The 20,765-nt window shown below is 45.0% G+C and overlaps 1 protein-coding gene across 1 annotated transcript in view; it reads left to right on the top strand.

The window, feature by feature from the left end:
- The first annotated feature begins 569 nt into the window (after nucleotides 1-569).
- LOC111858771 (olfactomedin-like protein 2A) overlaps nucleotides 570-20,765 on the top strand; it is a 29,874-nt gene continuing 9,678 nt past the window's right edge. The window contains exons 1-2 of the mRNA XM_023840847.2: nucleotides 570-851; nucleotides 18,683-18,946. Of these exons, the coding sequence (XP_023696615.1) occupies nucleotides 783-851; nucleotides 18,683-18,946 (333 nt within the window). The 5' untranslated portion in view covers nucleotides 570-782. The remainder of the gene's footprint in view (nucleotides 852-18,682; nucleotides 18,947-20,765) is intronic.

The following is a 20,765-nucleotide window of genomic DNA, read 5'->3' as shown; positions in this document are numbered from 1 at the left end:
AACCTCCGAAAACCAGTTTAAAGCTTCATAAAGTTTTTCGCAGTCCGTTAGCTAGATGGCCTGTTATTCTTCGCCTCAGTACTTGAGTACACCAGCAGATGGCGGTAGTCCATCGCGGAACATGTGCTACAATTTTGTCCCGTAGCGGAATTTTAAAACTAAGACAAAAACATAATACAATGTGATGACCTAGATGAAATTTTCAATCTTCCGAAAACACGAAACATTGTGCAAATAAGGTCACCAAGTAGAAGTAAACAGCAACTCAGTGTATTTTTTTTGCAGGTTTCTGTGATAGTTGCACCTGCTTATTAATCTAACAAGGACATATCTTTCCAAACCTTATATAAATTGCATCAAAATTATATCAATTTATAATTAGACATTAGAAATGTTCCGAGGGTGACATGCACATTGGTGATAATTTTAAATCAATGATGAAACTGAGGAAATTAAGTAGGCAAATATTTTAGCTATTGATTTGTTTGTTTGTTTATTGTAACCTACATTTGCCACAATAATGACGTACTTAGGATGTCCTTAGTAATGGAGGCGTTTCTTCTTCATCCACACGTGTGAACACGCTAACAGGATAGGGGTGTTTCTCTACAGCCACCGTCCGGACAGGGTGTTACCCGGCTCTTGAGTCGAGGCAGGGTTCACACTGATTCTCTTCCAGGCAATGAATTCTTAGCGTTTCGGACGGCTGCCCCCGTTAATAGGACAAGCGGGAGACCGGGAGACCAAGCTGCAGCCTGTCTGAGTGAGTGAACCCGCCAGAGATGTGGAGATATAGGAGCACCATAGCCTGCGTCTTTCTGCTGTCCCAATATGCCGCTGCGCAGAATAAGGTGAGTCCAGTGTCTCCGCTTTCGAAAACTACCTGAAGCCTCATAATTGAGCGTTTCTTATCGGCAATGCGGGGGTCTTTATAGTAATGGTCGACACTCTACTTTCTAGGTTTAACACGTCTAATTGTTCTATAATAAGACAAAAGTCCAAATTTCAAAATCTCATAAGACTTAAATACAGAACACGTTACTTTCAAATTGTATTTAAATATAAATACGCATAAATTGCTGAGGCGACATTTGTTTGCGCGACGAATCACTGGTAAATTGTACCACAAATATTCGTATTGTTTTCAGTTTCGTTGGTATCCTGCATATGAACTTATTCCTTGATCCCCCCCCCAAATAGCATGCATTGATTTGTGTTGCAAAACAGTCCTTGTGTTGAAATTGACTTATTGGCAATTTGTGCCACTACAAGAGGCCCTGTGTTGAAACAAAATAATTTTAAATGGGGACAGGTCAGAAATCGGGCATGGGCTACACGTCTAAAACTATTCAAGTCAGCAATACTAATACAAAGAGAGCCGAGTACTTGCCATACAGGCTCTTTGAAGTGGCGCCTTGTATTGCATGTGGTCGGTCGGTATAACTGCGCCTCACTTGTTGCCTGCGTCTTGGCAGCTGTACTGTGCGTGAACGCGACCTCTAAATTTTGGTGAAAATGAAATCAAATTAGAGATTGAGACGGCAGCTCTATGCGATCGCACAGCGTATTTCCCTTCGCTTTTCGCTGACGCTCATTTGTTCCGCTCACACCCATCATCTCTGTCGTTAAGTGCTTTCAAGGCGCTGATATTTCAACTGTGCGCAGCTGTCGCTACATAATCTAGTCAGTGTAACGTCGCCAGCTGGAATAATTCAGCCGTAAAAAAAAGCTAGATATTTTTTCAACAGCTCGGTTTAAGGCAGGTACGTCTCCAGATGATGGACGAGCGCCGGATGATCGGGTGCTGGCTAATTGATTCATTTCCCTGGATTCCAGTAAAGCTTAAACTGATTTACCATTATCACAATGTGCAAACAAACATTATTTTTAATTCGCCTTTTACAATTTATTGTATATTTCTCGGCACTGCTAGGGTTTTAAACTAGCCTATAATGTGGCCAGACTTGTTTCTAATATAGAAAGTTAGACTCAAATCCCTAATCGAAGAAGTTCAATGCACATGAGGGATTAATAACTGTTATGTAACTGAAAATGTTCTTCGAAAGCCGATTACACTTCGAGGAGCAGAATATTGCCAAAAAGATAAGAGAACGCCGTTTCCCCCCATGATTTATGTTGTACTTCGCAGAATATTGGGCCTTGATCTCATTATCATACAAATCTCTTACTGTCCATCTCATTTAGAAATAACTGTTTTGTAACTTAATGTAATTATGAGGGGAAAGCCGACTTCCCTGATTTATGACAACATCTCGTTTCCAGTTTAAATGTTATTGTTATTTTTCGCTTTGGTTTTAAATCCCGTTACAATTTTTCAGTCCTCAAATGAAAACACAATGAATGACACTCCTGAGGTGATTTTATCGTGTGGGAGAATAGTTTTTATAACTTGGGTATTTTTTTTATTTAGCCATGTAAATAAATGTAAAGTGCTGTGAGCTAAAGCAGGGCTTGCAGGTTGTATATTATCTAACTGTTGCCCACAGGGTAATAAGTATTGAGGTTGCTAAGGAACAGCACTAATAAATAAAATCGACAGTCCACGTCCCAGAAGATCTGGTCCAATAGAATAACATCAGCTGTATAAATATGCAGGATGACATGGAGGATCAGTCATCAGTGCTGTAGTCATGCCTCTCTGAGGCGGTGGATTCAGTATCTTCGCGTGAAGTTTGCGTGTTCTCCCCATGATCCTATGCGTTTGTTCCATGTACTGCAGTTTTACCCTGCAGTCCATAAAAGGTGTGCTTTGGCGAGCGGGGCTCTCGGTATTGGCCGTACTGTGTGATTTTGCACGTGCCCTCGGATAGATTGGCATCCTGTGTGTCCCCATCCTTTCTCTGCCACCCTTTTTGAAGGTGAGTAGAAACAGAAATAGAGGCTAATAACTAAAAGATCGAACACGGGATCCACGTGCCTGTTTGGGTGTTGGCGGTTCATCATTTGATGAGGTCATTCTCCCACTGAAGTCCACATTCTGCAGTCCCAGTTTCCTGCACCATTCTGGACAAATTACACCGTAATGGATTTGCCACACACCATGTAACGCACTCCGGGGCACCTCTTGCGGAGGGTAATGTATAGAAATGAATTTAATTTAATTCTGCCATCTGCATCCTGAAGGTAGCGTTAGAATCACTGTATGAGCTCGATTCCACTGGATAAGTGATTTTTCTTGGGTGTCACTAAATCAGGCCCAAAAATGTCCGTAATTACGAAGAGGTTGGGCTTTCCTTTAAAGCAATCTCCATCACAGAAGGACCTCTGCACTCCCTTATATAAATCATTCTGCATGTAACAGAATCCATTCGTGTTCACATTGCAAGCCCTACATGGACATATGGCTTTAGGGATGGAGGCATGAACCAAGGCATATATATATTGAAATAATGGACTGGTGCTGAGCCCCACAAATCAATATCCCCATTCAGCAGCTCTTTTATAAAAGTCCTCAGCAGGCATGTGCTGTCAGTGTATTTTAGTTATACAATAGCTCAGTTTGTCCGCAGATGCTGTCAGAGAGGAGCTACATGCCAGCTCAGAGTGGGGTCAGAGTGCAGATCGCAGTGCGCCACAGCACACATTACCTCTATTAATATGGCCTGAATGGTGCATCGGGGAGCCGTGCATCAAGGCCGGCATTCCTGTCGGCCTGCGTCACCATTAATTTCACCAGTGAGACTGAAAAGCTGCCTTTTAACGTGTTTGAAGGGGTTAGCAAGATGCACGACGCCACTGCTACCATTCAGAGGAGTTCTGCTAATGTTACTACCGATGCTACTTGGCTGTATCACAGTGTGACACGATGACTCAGTGGGTAGTGGTGCTGCTTTGCACCTCTCCAGTCGTGGGTTCGAATCCCCCTCTTTGTGCAGTTTGCATGTTATCTGCTTGATTTGACAGTTTCCTCCAGCAGTCCAAGGACATGCAGGCAGGCTAACTGGTGTCTTCATGTCGCCTGTAGGTGTGAATGTGCTTTGAGATGGACTGGCATTCCATCCAGCCTGCAACAGGCTCTCTGACCTGGTCCAGACCCAGTGGTTGGATGATGAACAGATCGAAATATTTCCACAGCCATTGGCAGTTAGATAAGAGTGAAATGGATAGACAGCAAGGTAGTTGATTCTCCATCATGTATAATGGTGTCCCGGTTTCAGCCTGTGGCTGATCTGTCACTGTCGTTCTTCTCTTTTGGTCCTCAGCTCCTATGCCCACACAGAGCTCCATGTTTATTTCACTCAAAACAGCCTGCATACCTTTAATTGTTGTATATGTGTGATTAATACCAGTAGTGTGGGTGTCTTAGCCACTACTCCCCCTGCTGTTTGGTTATTGGTAGCAATGGAATGGAAAAGTGAGGCACTGGCTTGTCCACACCTGCTGGGAAGCTGACCGCCACTTCTGCATTTCCCGTGGCTCGTGTTTCGGTATCTCATGGCCTGGCTGGTCTGTTCACATGGAGACTGTCCATGACATCAGAGCACGGGGGGCGGGGTGACAGCAGGAGAGGTAATGAGATCACCACAGGCTGCTTGTGTGAGCTTACGCGTTTCGGACAATAGGACTGGTTCTGCATGTGTGTGGGTCAGAGGTCGAATTCGTCATGACGCACTCTTCCTGGTCCGCCCGCATTCTGTTACCCACAATTCCACCTGGCTGAGTTCCGTGTGTGGTGATTGTCCGAGATGCCCGGTGTTATTAGAGAGGAAATCACTCTTCCTATTCTCCTCTATAAAAAGACCACGTGATTCCAGCACATTCCAAGTCTCTGGTCAGTTCATCATCCCTCAGTTTCCAGCCTTCAAGAAGCTGCACTCTCTTGTGAAAAGAATTTTTATTCCACCATTTGGTCAGTGACAGCACCTAGGAGGTTAAAAAGCCACGGCTTTTGTCTGCACCGCCGCCCCCCCCCGTAAGACGTGCTCTTATCCAGCAGACTGCGAACCGCTTACTGTGAAGGATGCCCTTCCCCTCGCCGATAACAGCAAGGGCTCCAGGGCCACTTTGTGTGATGACAACTAGTGCCCCCCCCTAAATAATGGTGCTACAGGCGAGAACAGAGGCTCACAGAGCAGCGAATGAACCTTATCGGGCTTTTAAACCCTTATTGTAGTGCGGTCTGCAACCACACTTCTTCAGCCTTACGCATATTTATTTCTCTGTTGTTGACGATTCAATTGCAATGTGTTTTTTTTTATTTTATTTTTTATTAGTCAGTTTATTTTCTCGGCCCATAAAAGCTGGAAGTAATGGAGCGGAGGGGCCGCATTATTTATCGCAGTAATGAGAGCGTCCCAGCGTGTCTATGGCGTCATGAACAACCACAGAAAAGTGTGTGTGTGTGTGTTTGTGTGTGTGTGTGCGTCTCAGGTCAGCAATAACCCAGAATAAAGCTCAACTTCTGACATTAGCATTATAGCTTCGTGGGGGGGGGGGGGTCCTCAGGGGGCTCTGCTGTCTCTCCGACGTCCGTAGCTGACTGCGTTTGTGATGTGAGGTCGTTGGAACGGAGTGGAGACAGGAGACCAAGGCCGCTCCGCTGATGAGGGGACAGAGGAGCGGGCTGGGTGCCCCTGGCCCTGGTGGATTCGCTCTAAAGGTCAAAGGTCAGGAGATGAGGTAAAGCCCCAAGGTGCCACCCATTTTGCAAAATGAACCGTGGATTTCCTGCAAGTACTGAGTGTGACACAGAAGAAGCTTCTGGAAGCTCTATGCTCACTGTTGACCTGTTTGCTCCAGCCTTAAATGTGCCACAGAAGAAGCTTCTGGAGGTCCTAACCTTGCTGTGTTTTTGATCAGCTTTCTCAGTGGCTAAGCTGATGGGCTCCATTTCTGCATCACTCATTTCCATGGTGACAAACGAAGCAATTAGAGAGTGGAGAACAAATATGCTCCACTACTGTCAGCAATTAGCACCCGCTTGACCAACCTACGCACATCCTGGACAGGAGAAGCGATTGATTAATTGCCATTTTAAATCCCAGGACTCAGTCTGACATGACATCATATAGAAACGCCCATAAGCCATATTGTATCATATTCATGGTTTCTACCACTATCTCATCTCAACTTGGCGTGCTCTTTTGCCTTAACTTTAATTTGAGAATTGCCTCGTCTGTCATAGTTTGTTCTAAATCTGCTTGCTTGTTTCATTGAGGTCACTGTCTCCTGGAAACCTTCATTTGGCCCGCGCTGGAATTCCTGTATAATTACATAAAATAACTTGTGCATGACCCATTTCCTGTCTTTCTCCATGGTGTACATCACTTACACCAAGCTCAGTGACAGAGTTGTAAAAATGTACCGCACTACATTTCTCAAAGAAAAATCACTAGCCCTGATGATAATGAAATTCTTTAGCGTCATCATCATAGTCTTGTTTTAAATTATATAAGTTATATTTTATTTAGCAGATGCTTTTGACTAAAGTGTAGTAGAACTGAGAGAGCAGGGTCACCAGTCCCTGGAGTAACTGGGGGTTAAGGGCCTTGCTGAAGGAGCTTATGGTGACATCACTCAGTCAACCATGGGGTTTGGACTAATGGCCTTCTAATCATAGTCATTAGGTCCCAACCCACATACCGCTGTATGTATGTGTATATACCTGTGTGTATATATATATATATATAGGATTTGCTAGATCTTAGCATGTTTTAAATGGGAGAACCCTATTAAGCACCCCACAATGACATGGGTAGAACATGCAAACCTAGAGGCGTGAAGCGGCAGTTCTAATCACTGTGCCACCACACCATCCCAAAAAAATCATAAAAATTAGCAATTTTAGTACAGTGGTACCTCGGTTCTCGAACTTAATCCGTTCCGGACTCTGGATCAAATCCTAAAAAGTTCGAGTTCCGATTCAATTTTTCCCATAAGAAATAATGGAAAACCAATTAATTGGTTCCCGGCCCCCCATAATTACACCTAAAATATGTTTTGTTTTTTTGTTTTTTTTAGCATTTAAACACAAAATGAAGAGGATAAAACAAGAAGAGCATTTTTTTCTTAATGGCTTCCAAAATGATATAGCTCTTATCCCAACATTACCCCTGTCCTGCCCCGATCGTCCGCTCCTTCCGTGTGCCACGCCCCCTCATTAACCTCGTGTGGGATCCCCATGTGATCAGCTGTTTCTGGTTGTTGTCATTAGTCCTCTGTATTAAGTCCGTGTTTCAGTTTGTTTCCCTAGTCCGGTCATTGGGTGCGTTCGACTTGCTCACAGCGCTGGCTTAAAGCAACGCATTCTGATCCTGACGCAATGCATTGCAGTTAGATGCATTGCGACCTCTCTCCCAGCTGCACAAACTGGAACCGCATCCGTGACGACACACCTTTGCCCTTATTGGCTGAAGAGTTTAGTTACACGCATGATGTTTGTATCCCAGGCAGTTCCGATGCGTAATCTGCTATTTCTCCCGAATATCACGTAAAGCAGTGAGAACTGGTTTTCAGTTAATTTACCTGCTAAAATAAAGTTTAAATAAATGACATAAACGCTCTAATAGTACATGCAAGTTATTGTTAGTTACTGTAATGTTGCGCTGCTTTATTTGTTTAATCGTCCAGTCTGTGAAGAAGGCATTCAAGTAAGAATTGTATTGTAGTATGACTCATTTCCTGGCGCGTACACGGTTCGACTTCTGATATTCAGATCGAGTTCTAGGTCAAACTGGTTTGTTCGACTTTCAAGAAATTCGAGGTCTAGTGAGTTAGAGAACCGAGGTACCACTGTATTAGGTGTCTAAAAATTGGGCAGCTTTTCCTGGTGTGGCAGGCCACACCAAGTGTGAAGCTTCTCATTCCGGCATCAAACACATGTGATCAGAAGAACGATAATTAATTTGGGCCAAATAAGCAAAAGCTTATAGGTTCTCATAGGTCCAGAAATTATTTTTGGTGCATTTGGGGCTCGACTGATGTCCTCAGATGGAGACATATAAGGGCACCTTTTACCACCCTCCTGAAAAACACCAGGTTCTCTATGGACAAAGAATCTGCAGGCTGTGCTTACTTCAGCCTGTGGAGGTGGTGCATCCTTCAGTATGATAGGGCACTGTGTCTGTGATTGGAAGGTCAGTGGTTCAAATCCCATGGTCAGTAGAGTGATGTCACAGTTGGGCCCCTGAGCAAGACCCTTAACTCCTAGAGACTGGACACTGTGTTCCTAAAAATAAAGTGTGTCGCTTTAGATAAAAGCACCTACAGAATACATTATAATGTGTGTTCATGACCCAAATATCAGACACACTGAACAAAAGAGGTTGTGATGGATCGGACGAGACAATGATTGACCACCAACTACTCCACAGAGCACACGGATGGTGCAGGGAGGTGCCACACTTTTGAGCTTTAATGAGAAGTGCTTTGGGGCATTGCTACCTTCTCCCAACTGTCCAGCATGGTGGAGAAGCTGGTTTCTGTCATTGACAGCTGGTTTCTGTCATGTGGCCTGAAACCGAGCAGAAGGTGGGTCTCCACAGCAGGAAGATGATCCTAAATGGCACGGAAATCTCCAGATGAATGGGCACAGATCGACCCGGTCAATGACCAGACATGAATTCCAGTGAAACATTCTGGCAAGACCTGGAGCCAATAGTCAGAAAAATCTTCCTCCTTCATGATTAACATAAGTCTGATCAAGTAAAAAAAAAATGTAAGGAGTTCAGGGAAATCCCCCACAGGATAGTTTGAGATCATCTGAACCTTCATGGCCCTTCGATCTACTGCCCTTGAAGAAACCGTTTGATTACAGCCTCTCGCTGTGGGTTCTTTCACTGACCTCCCCGTTCTCTTCAGAATTGAAACACAGCCAGAACACCTTGTTCCTCCCTAGGTTTGCACTCCAGCTCTGACAGAAACTGAATGTAAATATTCAGGATAGATGGGCGGTCCAGTTAGAAAGGAGACTGTCCTAAGAGGGGGGGGGGGGCTGCCCTGCTGAATGCTGCCATACGGACAGCCGGTCGCCATTTGAGACCGCCATCAGACCGGTGACCCGTATCGGGTTGGCTGCCGCTGGATCATCTCCGCGTGCTGCACTCACATTCCTGTGGGATTACACATGCTCTGATCCGCCACCGCGCATTAAAATGCTTTCTTGACATAAAACTTATTGCGTTTCTACGTGGCTGAGACTTCGATTTCACCTTTTATCACAGCAACATGCTTTGCTAGCTCTCTATGTCACCTTATGTTTCATTTACCGCGAAGGTATAGATGGGCGTGGTAGGTTTTGGACTTTTTTGACTAAATAATGGGATTCTAGAAGTAAAACAAAAAAAAAAAAGGAGCCAACTGTCAGGTGATCACCACAGGTTGAAAGTTCAGGTCCAGAAGGTACAAATCCAGACCAAGGTTTTGTTTCACCCAATCAGTTGAGTACTCTGTGAATGTGATGGCATGAAGCGCAGAGTCTCTAGAAGGTGCCAAGGGAAGATGGACGAGATGGGCATTCTGCACCCAGGCTCAGTGTCTGCATTCTCTGATGCAGAAATACTACGGCCGTTGACATTAGTGAAGCAGCACTTTACTGTGGAGGCAGCCCCACCCACCGGAGCACTATATAAATAGCCTTCCAAGAAGGGGTGGGGGTCTGAGGATGATAATCAGGCGTGTTCCTAATGACATGATTGAATTACCCAGTATATAGGAAGAGAGTGAGCTCCACCACAGCCTGAAGGAAGCGAGAGGGTACAGAATCACCACTGTGCCTTTGGCTCTCACAGAGACACCTGTAAAATCCTGCTTGTGCAGGTGCAAATTGTTGTTTTCCTTGTGATAATATAAGACCAACAAAGCATGGCAATTAAAAGCGCGTCCTGTGGAAGGCACATCTACGCCAAGGCGGCCAGAATGGAGTCAGCGTGTTGGATCGTTTGCTTGTAAATATAGTTAATCGTAAAGCGCTGGGGGCGAAAGAGCCACTCGGGGACATTTTATGTACTGTGGAGGGCGGACAGGCGTCCAGATCTCGCTGATGATTTACAAGCGGGAATTAAAGGAAAGCTCAGGAGATTCATGCTGTCAGGGTTTGCACTGTTTGCATTTGTTCTAGTTTTCTAATTGTGGCCAAGGAAAACTAGCACCAAGTGACAAAACACAGCGCAGGACAAGGAATGTGGGTCAGTTAGGGCTTATGGGGCCCTGCCAAGGGCTTTAACGATTGCTGAGAACTGAGGGTGTTTATTTCAGCTCTCATTAGCCTGTTATTACTGCCAGGCAGTGATCTTATACTGTCTCACAGCAGAAAGGGGTGGGGTTACTCCTCACCAAACATTCTGATTGGTCCATAGGTGGCAAATGAAAGGCAGGGGAGGGGACTGTTGGGCACGAACCAAACCTCACAATCATCTTTCCTCGAGATGATGTTTGTCATTCTGTTTACTCTTTGCCTCTTTGCCTAAGTGAAGTGATCACTTTTAGGTCAGCCGTGTGATTTTCCTCAGCCTTTTACAGCCTCAAATTCTTCCACAAGTTTGCACAAGCTGTTTCTCCGAGAGCCGCATGAAACGGAGGCATGCTGTTTCATAACGATGGGTGCGTTTATTATTGTTAGGGTTAAAATCGACATTATTACACTGGCTCTCTAAAGTCAGATGAGTCACTGGGTCTGATCATTATAATATTGTTAGGGAAACATCCTGACGCTGACATCTGAACCTGGGATTGTACTCCTGAGGATCGACAGTCGATTTCATGTCTCCATCAAAATATCATGGGAAATTGGCAATGAAAGCATGTTCAGTTATGTATTGGCTAATTAAACATTTTTGACATTATGTTCTCCTGTATTGTTCAGTACACTTGGGCAAAGAGTAATTATTTTGCACCCCACACCTTTGGAGCCTCTTAAAACTGTTTTGCTTTAGACTGGCGTGGTTGCAGACAGACTGAAGGGAAAGCGGGCCGGGTCTGAGGAGCTTAAGCACACCAGCGGGCAAAGAGCAACAACCTAGACGTGTGCCTAAGAGACTGTAAATTTCCGGGGGCTGCTTTTGTGCTTTTGAATCAGGCACTTAAAGTGTTTCTGGCTCATAACAAAATGGGATCATTTAAGAGTGAGTAAGAGTATGTTGAAAGTTGCCTTGAATGAAGATACCCATGAAGAGGGTCTTTCGGTTGACATGGCACAGGACCTGCCTCCCGTTCCTCTTGGGGAGCGACGGGGGGGGGAGTGTTGACTTCACAAACTGAAACCACACGGGATGTTAATCTGTAATCCCTGCAATCATGGTGTACATCACTTACACCAAGCTCAGTGACAGAGTTGTAAAAATGTACCGCACTACATTTCACAAAGAAAAATGATGATAATGAAATTCTTTAGCGTCATCATCATAGTCTTGCCTTTAAAAGATCTTAGCATGTTTTAATAGGGAGAATCTGAAGCACCCCACAATGACATGGGTAGAACATATGGTACCGCAAACATGGAACCATAGTGAAGACTGGGACCCCCGTCCTAGAGGCATGAAGCGGCAGTTCTAATCACTGTGCCACCACACCAACCCAAAAAAATCATAAAAATAAACAATTTTATTATTAGTTGTCTAAAAATTGGGCAGCTTTTCCTGGTGTGACAGGCCACACCAAGTGTGAAGCTTCTCATTCCGGCACCAAATGTGATCAGAAGAACGATAATTCATTTGGGCCAAATAAGCAAAAGCTTATAGGTTCTCATAGGTCCAGAAATTATTTTTGGTGCATTTGGGGCTCGACTGATGTCCTCAGATGGAGACATATAAGGGCACCTTTTACCACCCTCCTGAAAAACACCAGGTTCTCTATGGACAAAGAATCTGCAGGCTGTGCTTACTTCAGCCTGTGGAGGTGGTGCATCCTTCAGTATGATAGGGCACTGTGTCTGTGATTGGAAGGTCAGTGGTTCAAATCCCATGGTCAGTAGAGTGATGTCACAGTTGGGCCCCTGAGCAAGACCCTTAACTCCTAGAGACTGGACACTGTGTTCCTAAAAATAAAGTGTGTCGCTTTAGATAAAAGCACCTACAGAATACATTATAGTGTGTGTTCATGACCCAAATATCAGACACACTGAACAAAAGAGGTTGTGATGGATTGGGCGAGACAATGATTGACCACCAACAAACTGAAACCAAACGGGATGTTAATCTGTAATCATGTGTCTTTTCATAGCCCCCCCCCCCCCCCCCCCCCGAAAGCAACTGCATTCCAGCAGTAATGAGCGTCTTGTCACATCGCTGATCTGTTTACCTTGATGGGTAGCCGTGCTTTGAAAGTGGACATGCCTGTCTTGGCTGTTTGCCCAGAGAACACAACACAGACGCTCTGCGGTCTCACGCACCGGCTCACACCGAGCAGCTCCCTCGAGACCTCGCGGCTTCTCCAGAGGCATTTCCACTGACCCAGTTTTCACATCTTGAAGATGCAAACTGAAAGTCCATTAATGGAAACACTCAAATTTTGAGAAAAAAAAATAACCCTCAAATATTGTAAATAAAGTTTTGACTGTTGCTTGAGGTAGTTTTTGTGGTGAGTCGAAAGAAGTAATTCACAAAACGGCAATGGAAACTAAATTAGCAAATTAATAGCTACATGGGACACGACAATAGTTCAAGCGCTACTAACCTGTGGAAAACCTGCCCCACGTAGAAGCACGAGACATGGATCTTAATCTCGCAGGATGATGATGGTAGATTACCTAGATGCAAATAACATTATAAAGGATAGCCAACATGGATTTAGGAGAGGTAGATCCTGCTTAACGAGAGGTAGATCCTGCTTAACGAATCTGCTTGAGTTCTTTGAGGAAGCTACAAGTGAAATTGATCACAAAAAGGCCTATGATGTGATTTACTTAGATTTCCAGAAAGCCTTTGATGTTGTCCCCCACAAACGGCTCTTGTTAAAGCTTAAAGCTGCAGGAATTTTAGGAACTGTGGCAGCTTGGATCAAAAACTGGCTAACTGATAGGAAGCAGCGAGTAGTTATTAGAGGCACTATGTCACAGTGGGCCTCCGTTTATAGTGGGGTACCGCAGGGTTCAATTTTAGGACCACTATTGTTCCTAATTTACATTAATGATATTGACACGAATACATACAGTAAACTGGTTAAATTTGCAGACGACACTAAGGTGGGCGGGGTAGCAGATACTAATCAAGCAGCAGAGAGGCTTCAACGGGATCTGGATTTAATTAGCGAATGGGCTGATACTTGGCAGATGAAATTTAACACAGATAAATGTAAGGTAATCCATGCAGGGAGCAGAAATATACAGTACAGATATTTTATGGGTTCCACTGAAATAAAGGTAGCTGATTACGAGAAAGATCTCGGTATGTATGTTGATGCTTCCATGTCCCACTCTCGCCAATGTGGGGAAGCAATAAAAAAGGCGAACAGAATGTTGGGTTATATCTCTAGATGTGTGGAGTTTAAGTCAAGGGAGGTGATGTTACACTTATATAATTCCTTGGTAAGACCCCACCTAGAATACTGTGTGCAGGTTTGGTCACCATACCTCAAGAAGGACATTGCTGCCTTAGAAAAGGTGCAACGAAGAGCTACGAGAATGATTCCTGGTCTTAGAGGAATGTCTTACGAGGAGAGGTTAGCGGAACTGAATCTGTTCAGCCTTGAGCAAAGGAGACTAAGGGGGGATATGATTCAGGTCTATAAGATTCTAACGGGTCTGGATGCTGTTCAGCCAAATGACTATTTCAATATTAGTCTAAATACTAGAACTCGTGGCCATAAGTGGAAATTAGCGGGAGAACATTTTAAAACAAATTTGAGGAAGCACTTCTTTACACAGCGTGTAGTCAGAGTATGGAATAGTCTTCCTGCTATTGTAGTGGAAGCTAAAACCATGGGTTCCTTTAAATCAGAGCTAGATAAGATTTTAACAACTCTGAGATATTAGCTAAGTTCTCCCCAAACGAGCTTGATGGGCCGAATGGCCTCCTCTCGTTTGTAAATTTCTTATGTTCTTATGTTCTTATAAATGGCAACTATTGTTCACGTGATATCATTAATGGGGAAACCCCCTATTCGCAATTTCACTTTGATTTATTGAAAAGTTGCTCTCAGAATTTGTGCAAAACTTTAACGGAAACACAGCTACTGAAAGGATGCTACTATTTCCTGAAATGTCGCTAAGATCTTTATCATTACACTGCAGCATCAACTCAACTAATTTCTTGACCCTGATCGGTTTCCCCAAGGCGGGACGCTTCACCAGTCTGCTTCCACAGTTAATATATTAGTTTCCCCCCCCCCCCCCACAACACACACACACACACACACACACACACACACACACACACACACACAGGGCAATGGTATTTAGCCCCACAGCAGACTGAGGGTAATTGAGACAGCGGTCAAGCTGTCACAGTCAGTCACCTGAAACGAAACGTGACCCCCCACTCGTGACCTCAAAGCGTGACCTCTTTAGGTTGATCCCCTTCATTTGGGTAATTACACAATAAGGGCTGAAGGTAGGGGAGTACATGGGGGCTGCCCCCATAATCTTAGGGAGGCTCTGTCCTTTCAAGCAAGCCGGCCACTCGTGGACCCCCCTCTGAGCAGGCTATGGTAGTGCTGATCGCCCTCCCACAAAGGTGTTCTTTGACAACAATGTACGGTTGATCCCACAGGAACTGCTACAAGTGACCATTCAAGAGGGCTGCCCAAAAACAAACCCCTAAACTTCCTCAGTAAAACAAACTCAGAAGATCGTTTCGCCATGTTTGTAATAGTGTTTTAATATCTTTTTGGCAGTTTTACTGGATGAGGAGCCAGACCTAAAAGTGAAATCCCAGCCAGATAGAGAGCCAGCCAGGATACTCTTGACTTAATGAACAATAATTGCCACAATAAACACCCAGCGGTGAAAGCAGACAAAGTGTAATGAAAAGATAATAAATATAATGAAAGTGTGGGATGTGTAAATCACTCTGGGCATTCCAAGGGACAGCTGTGTGCAGATGAATTAGCATCTTTGCGTCACAAATCAGATGTTTGTACATTGTGCAAAAATGTGTTTTTAAGCATATTTAAGCTCCAGAGATTGAGAATTATTAGAGTATGATTTAGCAAATGCAGAAAGAGCATGGCAACAACTGCATCAGTCACTGAGGAATTAAATGCAGGCTTCTCACTATAGTAACACACAGTTTGTGAGAAAATGTGATATTTCAGGCTGGGAAACATCCTGGGCAGGATACCAGTGTGTCACAGGGTGCACACATGTGAGAAAGGGTTAATTAGAAATGCTAGTTTGCATAAGTACAGAAAGATAATGATAAATGTATAAGAAATTAGATACACTGTAAATGTTGCTCTTACAGTGTATCTTCCCCCACATTTTTGTTTGTAACATAATGGTGATTGCGTGCTCTTCTGAGTTCAGACTGACCTGGGCTTCATTCCACCGGTCCTGCAAATGGGGGCACACGTGGGCTGGTCTCTAAACTTCCCGTGAGGAGGACGTCAGGGTGAGTGGTACTGTGGGTCTGAGCGGTACATGTTACGGAGGGACATGCTGGGAAGTCGGACGATCCACGGTGCGGCTGCCAGATTGGGGGCTTTATTAGTAAAACAAGAAAACAAGAGACTACAAGGGTCTAAACATGAGTGGCTGGAGAATAAGAACTAAATCAAGGAGTAACACAAGAACAACCACAACATCCGACTGAAGCAAGGGCAGGTACTTAAATCCAGACATGACGAGGACCAACAAGAGACAGGTGTGGGCAGTAATAAGCACTGGGAACAAAAGCACAGGTAAGGGCAATTAACAGATAAGATTCAAACACCAGGGGAGACTAGGATAAAGGTAACTGAACAGTACTGCAACACAGAACAGGGAGCAAAACATGGAACCATAGAGAAATACACCAATGCATAATTAACACAAAAATAACCCAATGCCCATAATGTTGAACGGGAACCCTGAATGAGACAGCTGCCTACTTAGCCCATCAAGTCATTCGGTGGCCTGGAGAACAGGGGAACACACAAGGAGCTAAGGACACGGGATAGCCAGCGACACCTGCTGGCCAAACAGGGAACAGTCATCGGTCAGGGTCTGATCCTGACAGGAACACCTCTGGTTCTGAGCTGTTAAAGTGCACGGACCTTCGTGCTGAAGCTGGGTGCTGTGCCCATGGGCAGAGCCTGACGGATAATCACACAGACCGTTCTGCAGCCTCTTAGGATTTCTTGCAAATGAACAATAAAAAATACAGGCATCAACATATAAATATGTACAGGAAACGCAGAGAATGTGGTGCACAGGGAATTCTGAGTCTTTTGTTGGGGACCGAGTTAAATTGTAAGTTACTTTAATGACAGGTGTCAGCAAGACTGTAAATTACACGGCCTTATTCAGAGTCTGGTTATAGTCATGCCCCATGTGACGCTCCCACCCACGTCTCTGCACCTGCTCTGTGTCGCTTTGATAACCTGAAGCTGAGTGATGACAGGCTGTGTGTGTGTGGTCATGTACATACAGTATCATGTTGTGGGGACCAAATGGCCACACAATGTGATAAAAAAAAAAAAAAAACTTATTTTGTTGCTGTGGAGACCATTTTGTCTGTCCACACAAGGGGAAGCTCAATTTCATAAAACTGTTACTGCAAACAAAAAAATACAATTTATTTTGTCAGGTATACCTATCCATATGGGGCCCGCTCATTTACTTCTATGGGAAAAATGCTAACGCTAACTATGACAACCTTAACCCCCACCCTGCCCTAACCACAACCAAGCAAAATAGAGTTTTTGCATTTTTAGTTTTTTTTCATAGCATTCACCGATTTTTTATAAAATTGAGTTTTCCCTTATGGGGACCAGGAAACCGGTCCCCATAAGGGAAAAAATGGATATTCATCACGTTATGGGGGCATTGTGTCCCCATTAGGATAGGTATACCCGCTCACACACACACACACACACACACACACACACGCTATGGGCTCTTTACAAATACTTGTTTATCTAAGTGCATGCCTTTGGTTGGAAGACATTCAAACCTCAAACCCTGGGCGTGTGATTCTGCAGTGCCCCCACCCCCATGCCAAAAATATTTTGTGGTATTTTTGTTTTCGTTTAATATTTATTTAGGCCACCCCATATCTCCCCGTTTTTGTTAATTTTTATTCTTTGTATCTGGTGACTATAAAAGTTGTAACACCTGTTTCATGTCTCCAGTCTCGGAGGCCCTATCTGCTCTGTTGCTTTTAACGCTCGTGAGCATTTTAGGCACCGTGCTGTGTGATGTGTAGCTACGTTCGATAAACACGCTTTTTGCCGTAAAGCCAAACCTTTGTTTCGCTAGATATAGTTAAAAATAACATTAGAAAAAGATCGCCACTCTCAATCTGAAGAAATACGGGAATTTTGCTGAGCGGAGCGGGGCGAGGGGGGGGGGTGGTTAGCGGTTTTCCGACGACAAGATACGCCGAGCACCGGTGGGGGGGAATCGCGAATACGGGACAAATCGCGTCCTGTATTGTTTCAAAACGAGGCACAGCAATTTATTCTTCAGTACGAGTGGATCCCGGCAGAATACGGGACGGGTGGCAGCCGGCTCCGTGCATCATCCTGGCAGCGCTGCGAGCTGACCGCCCGCGAGTCTTACTCCGTGACTTTACTCTGGCACACGTGGGCTCACTTCAAAGGGGGGGGGGACGGTTACAGCGGGAGTTATGATCACACTGAATGCTCCGTTTCTGTTTATGTTAAGCCATTCCTACGGAAACGGAGTTTGCATCCTTGGAACCGCATCTGGTAAAAACGGCGGCCGCGCAGACTTCAGTCCCCCGCTGTAATGGAAACGGCGGCCCGTTTTTGTTCGAATCCGCACCAGGGCGGTCGTGTGGCGCATAATGAGACGGACGCTCCGTTGCCGTGTTTGCGCACAGTCTCGCTTCGGGATTTCGGCTCCCAGCAGATAATCGTAAGCAGAAACTATCTCTGTGGAACATCTAAGAAGGGCTTTTCCCAGCTGTTTGGGAAATCCTCGCCAGAGGCTTTTAATGTCACTTAAACGGAATGATGCTATAAAAAAGACAGTAATTCCCTGGATGTTCTTGATGTTGTTGTCTCGATCACTTAATGGTCCTTTTAGGTTCTTGCTTTGTTTGGTAGATGTTGTGTAGCTCCTGCTCCAGTCCTGCTTACACTTTTACCTGGTCATTCATTGGAAGCTCAGCCAAGCTGCACTTATGCTTCGGCGACTCCTTGACAGCCGTATGTTTGTAATGTGCTGTTTGCGTCACTTGTATGTTGCTTTGCACAAAAATCTTCTGCTAATTAAATGCAATATAAAACACAGAACATTACGGAATCACTTCAGGAACAGAACTCAGAGGAGCATAAACCCTCATTTATAGTGAGCATTTATAGTGCTCTGGTAACTCAAATCTATCAGCTGGGACTTCAGCTCCACATAAATGGACTACACAGTATGAAGTATTACAGTAATGTTCCAAAGTAGGGATTTTAAAGAGTCAGGTAGTCGGATTAAGGATATGAACGGGGGGTTACTTCTGCTGAACCACTGATTGATGTGTATGTCTCCTATAAAACATCCAGGAATATAGATAGGTAAGAAAAAGAAGAGTAACACAGGGATGAAAAATTACTAATGAACTCCCTCATCTTCCAGATCTTCGGGGAGACGGAGCCTGTGCGGATGACCTCCGAGGGTTCCGACTGCCGCTGTAAGTGCGTCATGCGGCCCCTAAGCCGGGACGCATGCAGCCGGCTGCGCAGCGGCAGCGCCCGTCCGGAGGACTTCTACGCGGTGGAGACGGTCAGCTCCGGGTCGGACTGCCGGTGCTCCTGCACTGCTCCGCCGTCTTCGCTCAATCCCTGCGAGAATGAGTGGCGGATGGAGAAGCTGAAGAAGCAGGCGCCAGAGCTGCTCAAGGTGATGGGGGGGGAAGCGGCCGGCAGAGAGAGCGCAGTATGGGGGTATAAGAGGGGCCATATTTCATACAGAGGGCACAATCATTAACCAATGATGTGTTTTGAATCGGTGAGTGACAGGGCAGGGAGCACTCCGGAGGCCAGTCAGCTTTCAGCTGGCGCCAGTACCCCTGTAGGCCCCGCCCCTGTATATGCCCCTGGGTCAGTCATGGAAATGTGGGCGAAGTCACAAAAATGCACATGACCATTCTGCGGTTCCAGTGCAGGGCGCAACTGGGATACACCTCTGAAACGCCACAGGTGGTTAAAAGTGTGGTGGACAGATAGACGGATGAGGACGGACCTGATGGAAGACAGGACAATGCAACTGATCCAGACGGTCTGCCCGCTTTATTGCGCTACCCCCAAACATTAATGCTGTCATTGCGCTGGGTTGCAGCCATCTTAGTCGGTTCATCATTGTTGTGCTGTGACGTTACTGTCCTTTGTGGAAATGTGATGACTGCAGATGTACTTGATTTGGCTTTTGGACACAGATTCATACGCAAACATTTGGGCGGCGTGTGAGTATTTGTGAGATGGGGGGGGGGGGGCTGAGGAGACGTCCAGCAGCTGGAGGAAGTGGTTGTTGACTGCAGCCAGTGAATTAACTGTTTCTCAAAAAGGAGGAAGGTTTTCTCATTCAGCATGTGGAATAATCCAGAAAAGTGACCCCGGAATGATGCCGTGTGAAGCGCCTTCCTGTCCTCCTTGGGATGAGTGTTGCACACCAGTCTGCTGCATTATCTTCATATGAAGGTGGTCTGATCGGCTGGCAGATTGTGCTCATCTACACCAAGTCTTTATTAGTACAGTTTTTATTTTTACCACCTTTGATTAAAAGAATCAGGTGATAAAATGATCTATGCATCCGTCTTCCATCAGCTTAGCCTGTAGCTTATCCCAGGGATCACAGAGCACAAGGCAGGGGGCGCCATAGATTGTATTACAGTGCATTACATCACAATTCATTCAATAAACTGAATTTCGATTAAGACCATGGGGCAGTTGAGACGTTGGGCTCTTCTAATTTTGGTTTGGCACATTCTTTGTTTTCAACACGTCTCAATGCATCGCTTTCTCAGCGGTTAAAGGTCGAAGGTCGTGTCTCCTCATAGGTGCAGCATTATTTCAGGAAATGTTGACTCAGGGTTCTTTGACATCGACACTGACTTTAGGTTCACAAACGATGGACCCCGAGGACCTCTGTCGCTAAGGCTCTCAAAAGGCGCCAGAAACTCAGAGCGTGGGAAAGGGAAACGTGCAAATGTCAACTATATGTCCAACATTGACAAATGTACGGATTTGACTATATTTTGATAGCATTCTGATTAGTGATTGTAAGCGGGATTCTGTGGATTTTGGGACGCCGTCGTTTGAAGCAGTGCTTGAGTTTGTGTGATAATATTTTGATGGCAGTTGATCGACCGGACAGATTCTTGGGAAAGGAGGGAACCACGAGATGACTGAGGTAACGATCTGAAGCGGCAGTTGGAGCTGGAACTGATGGTGCTTATTCACCCACGACGCTGCTATCGGATCTGCTGCGGATTAGAAACACACCGAGCGAAACAGGATACCAGCAAACCATGAAAATCACTGACACGCATTCAGCGTGCCTGTTTGAGCGTATGAAACTGGCAGGAAAATGAATCCTGTGCAAATGAATGCTGCTTTATGCTGCCTATGGATATATAAATTTCGTTTTACATATATATGGTGTGTGTGTGTATGTGTGTGTGTATGTGTATATGTATGTGTATATATATATATATATATAT

Source organism: Paramormyrops kingsleyae, chromosome 2 (genome assembly GCF_048594095.1).
Source record: "Paramormyrops kingsleyae isolate MSU_618 chromosome 2, PKINGS_0.4, whole genome shotgun sequence".
Taxonomy (NCBI): domain Eukaryota; kingdom Metazoa; phylum Chordata; class Actinopteri; order Osteoglossiformes; family Mormyridae; genus Paramormyrops; species Paramormyrops kingsleyae.
The sequence above is the reverse complement of the archived record's forward strand: the minus strand, read 5'-3'. Positions and strand labels throughout refer to the sequence as shown.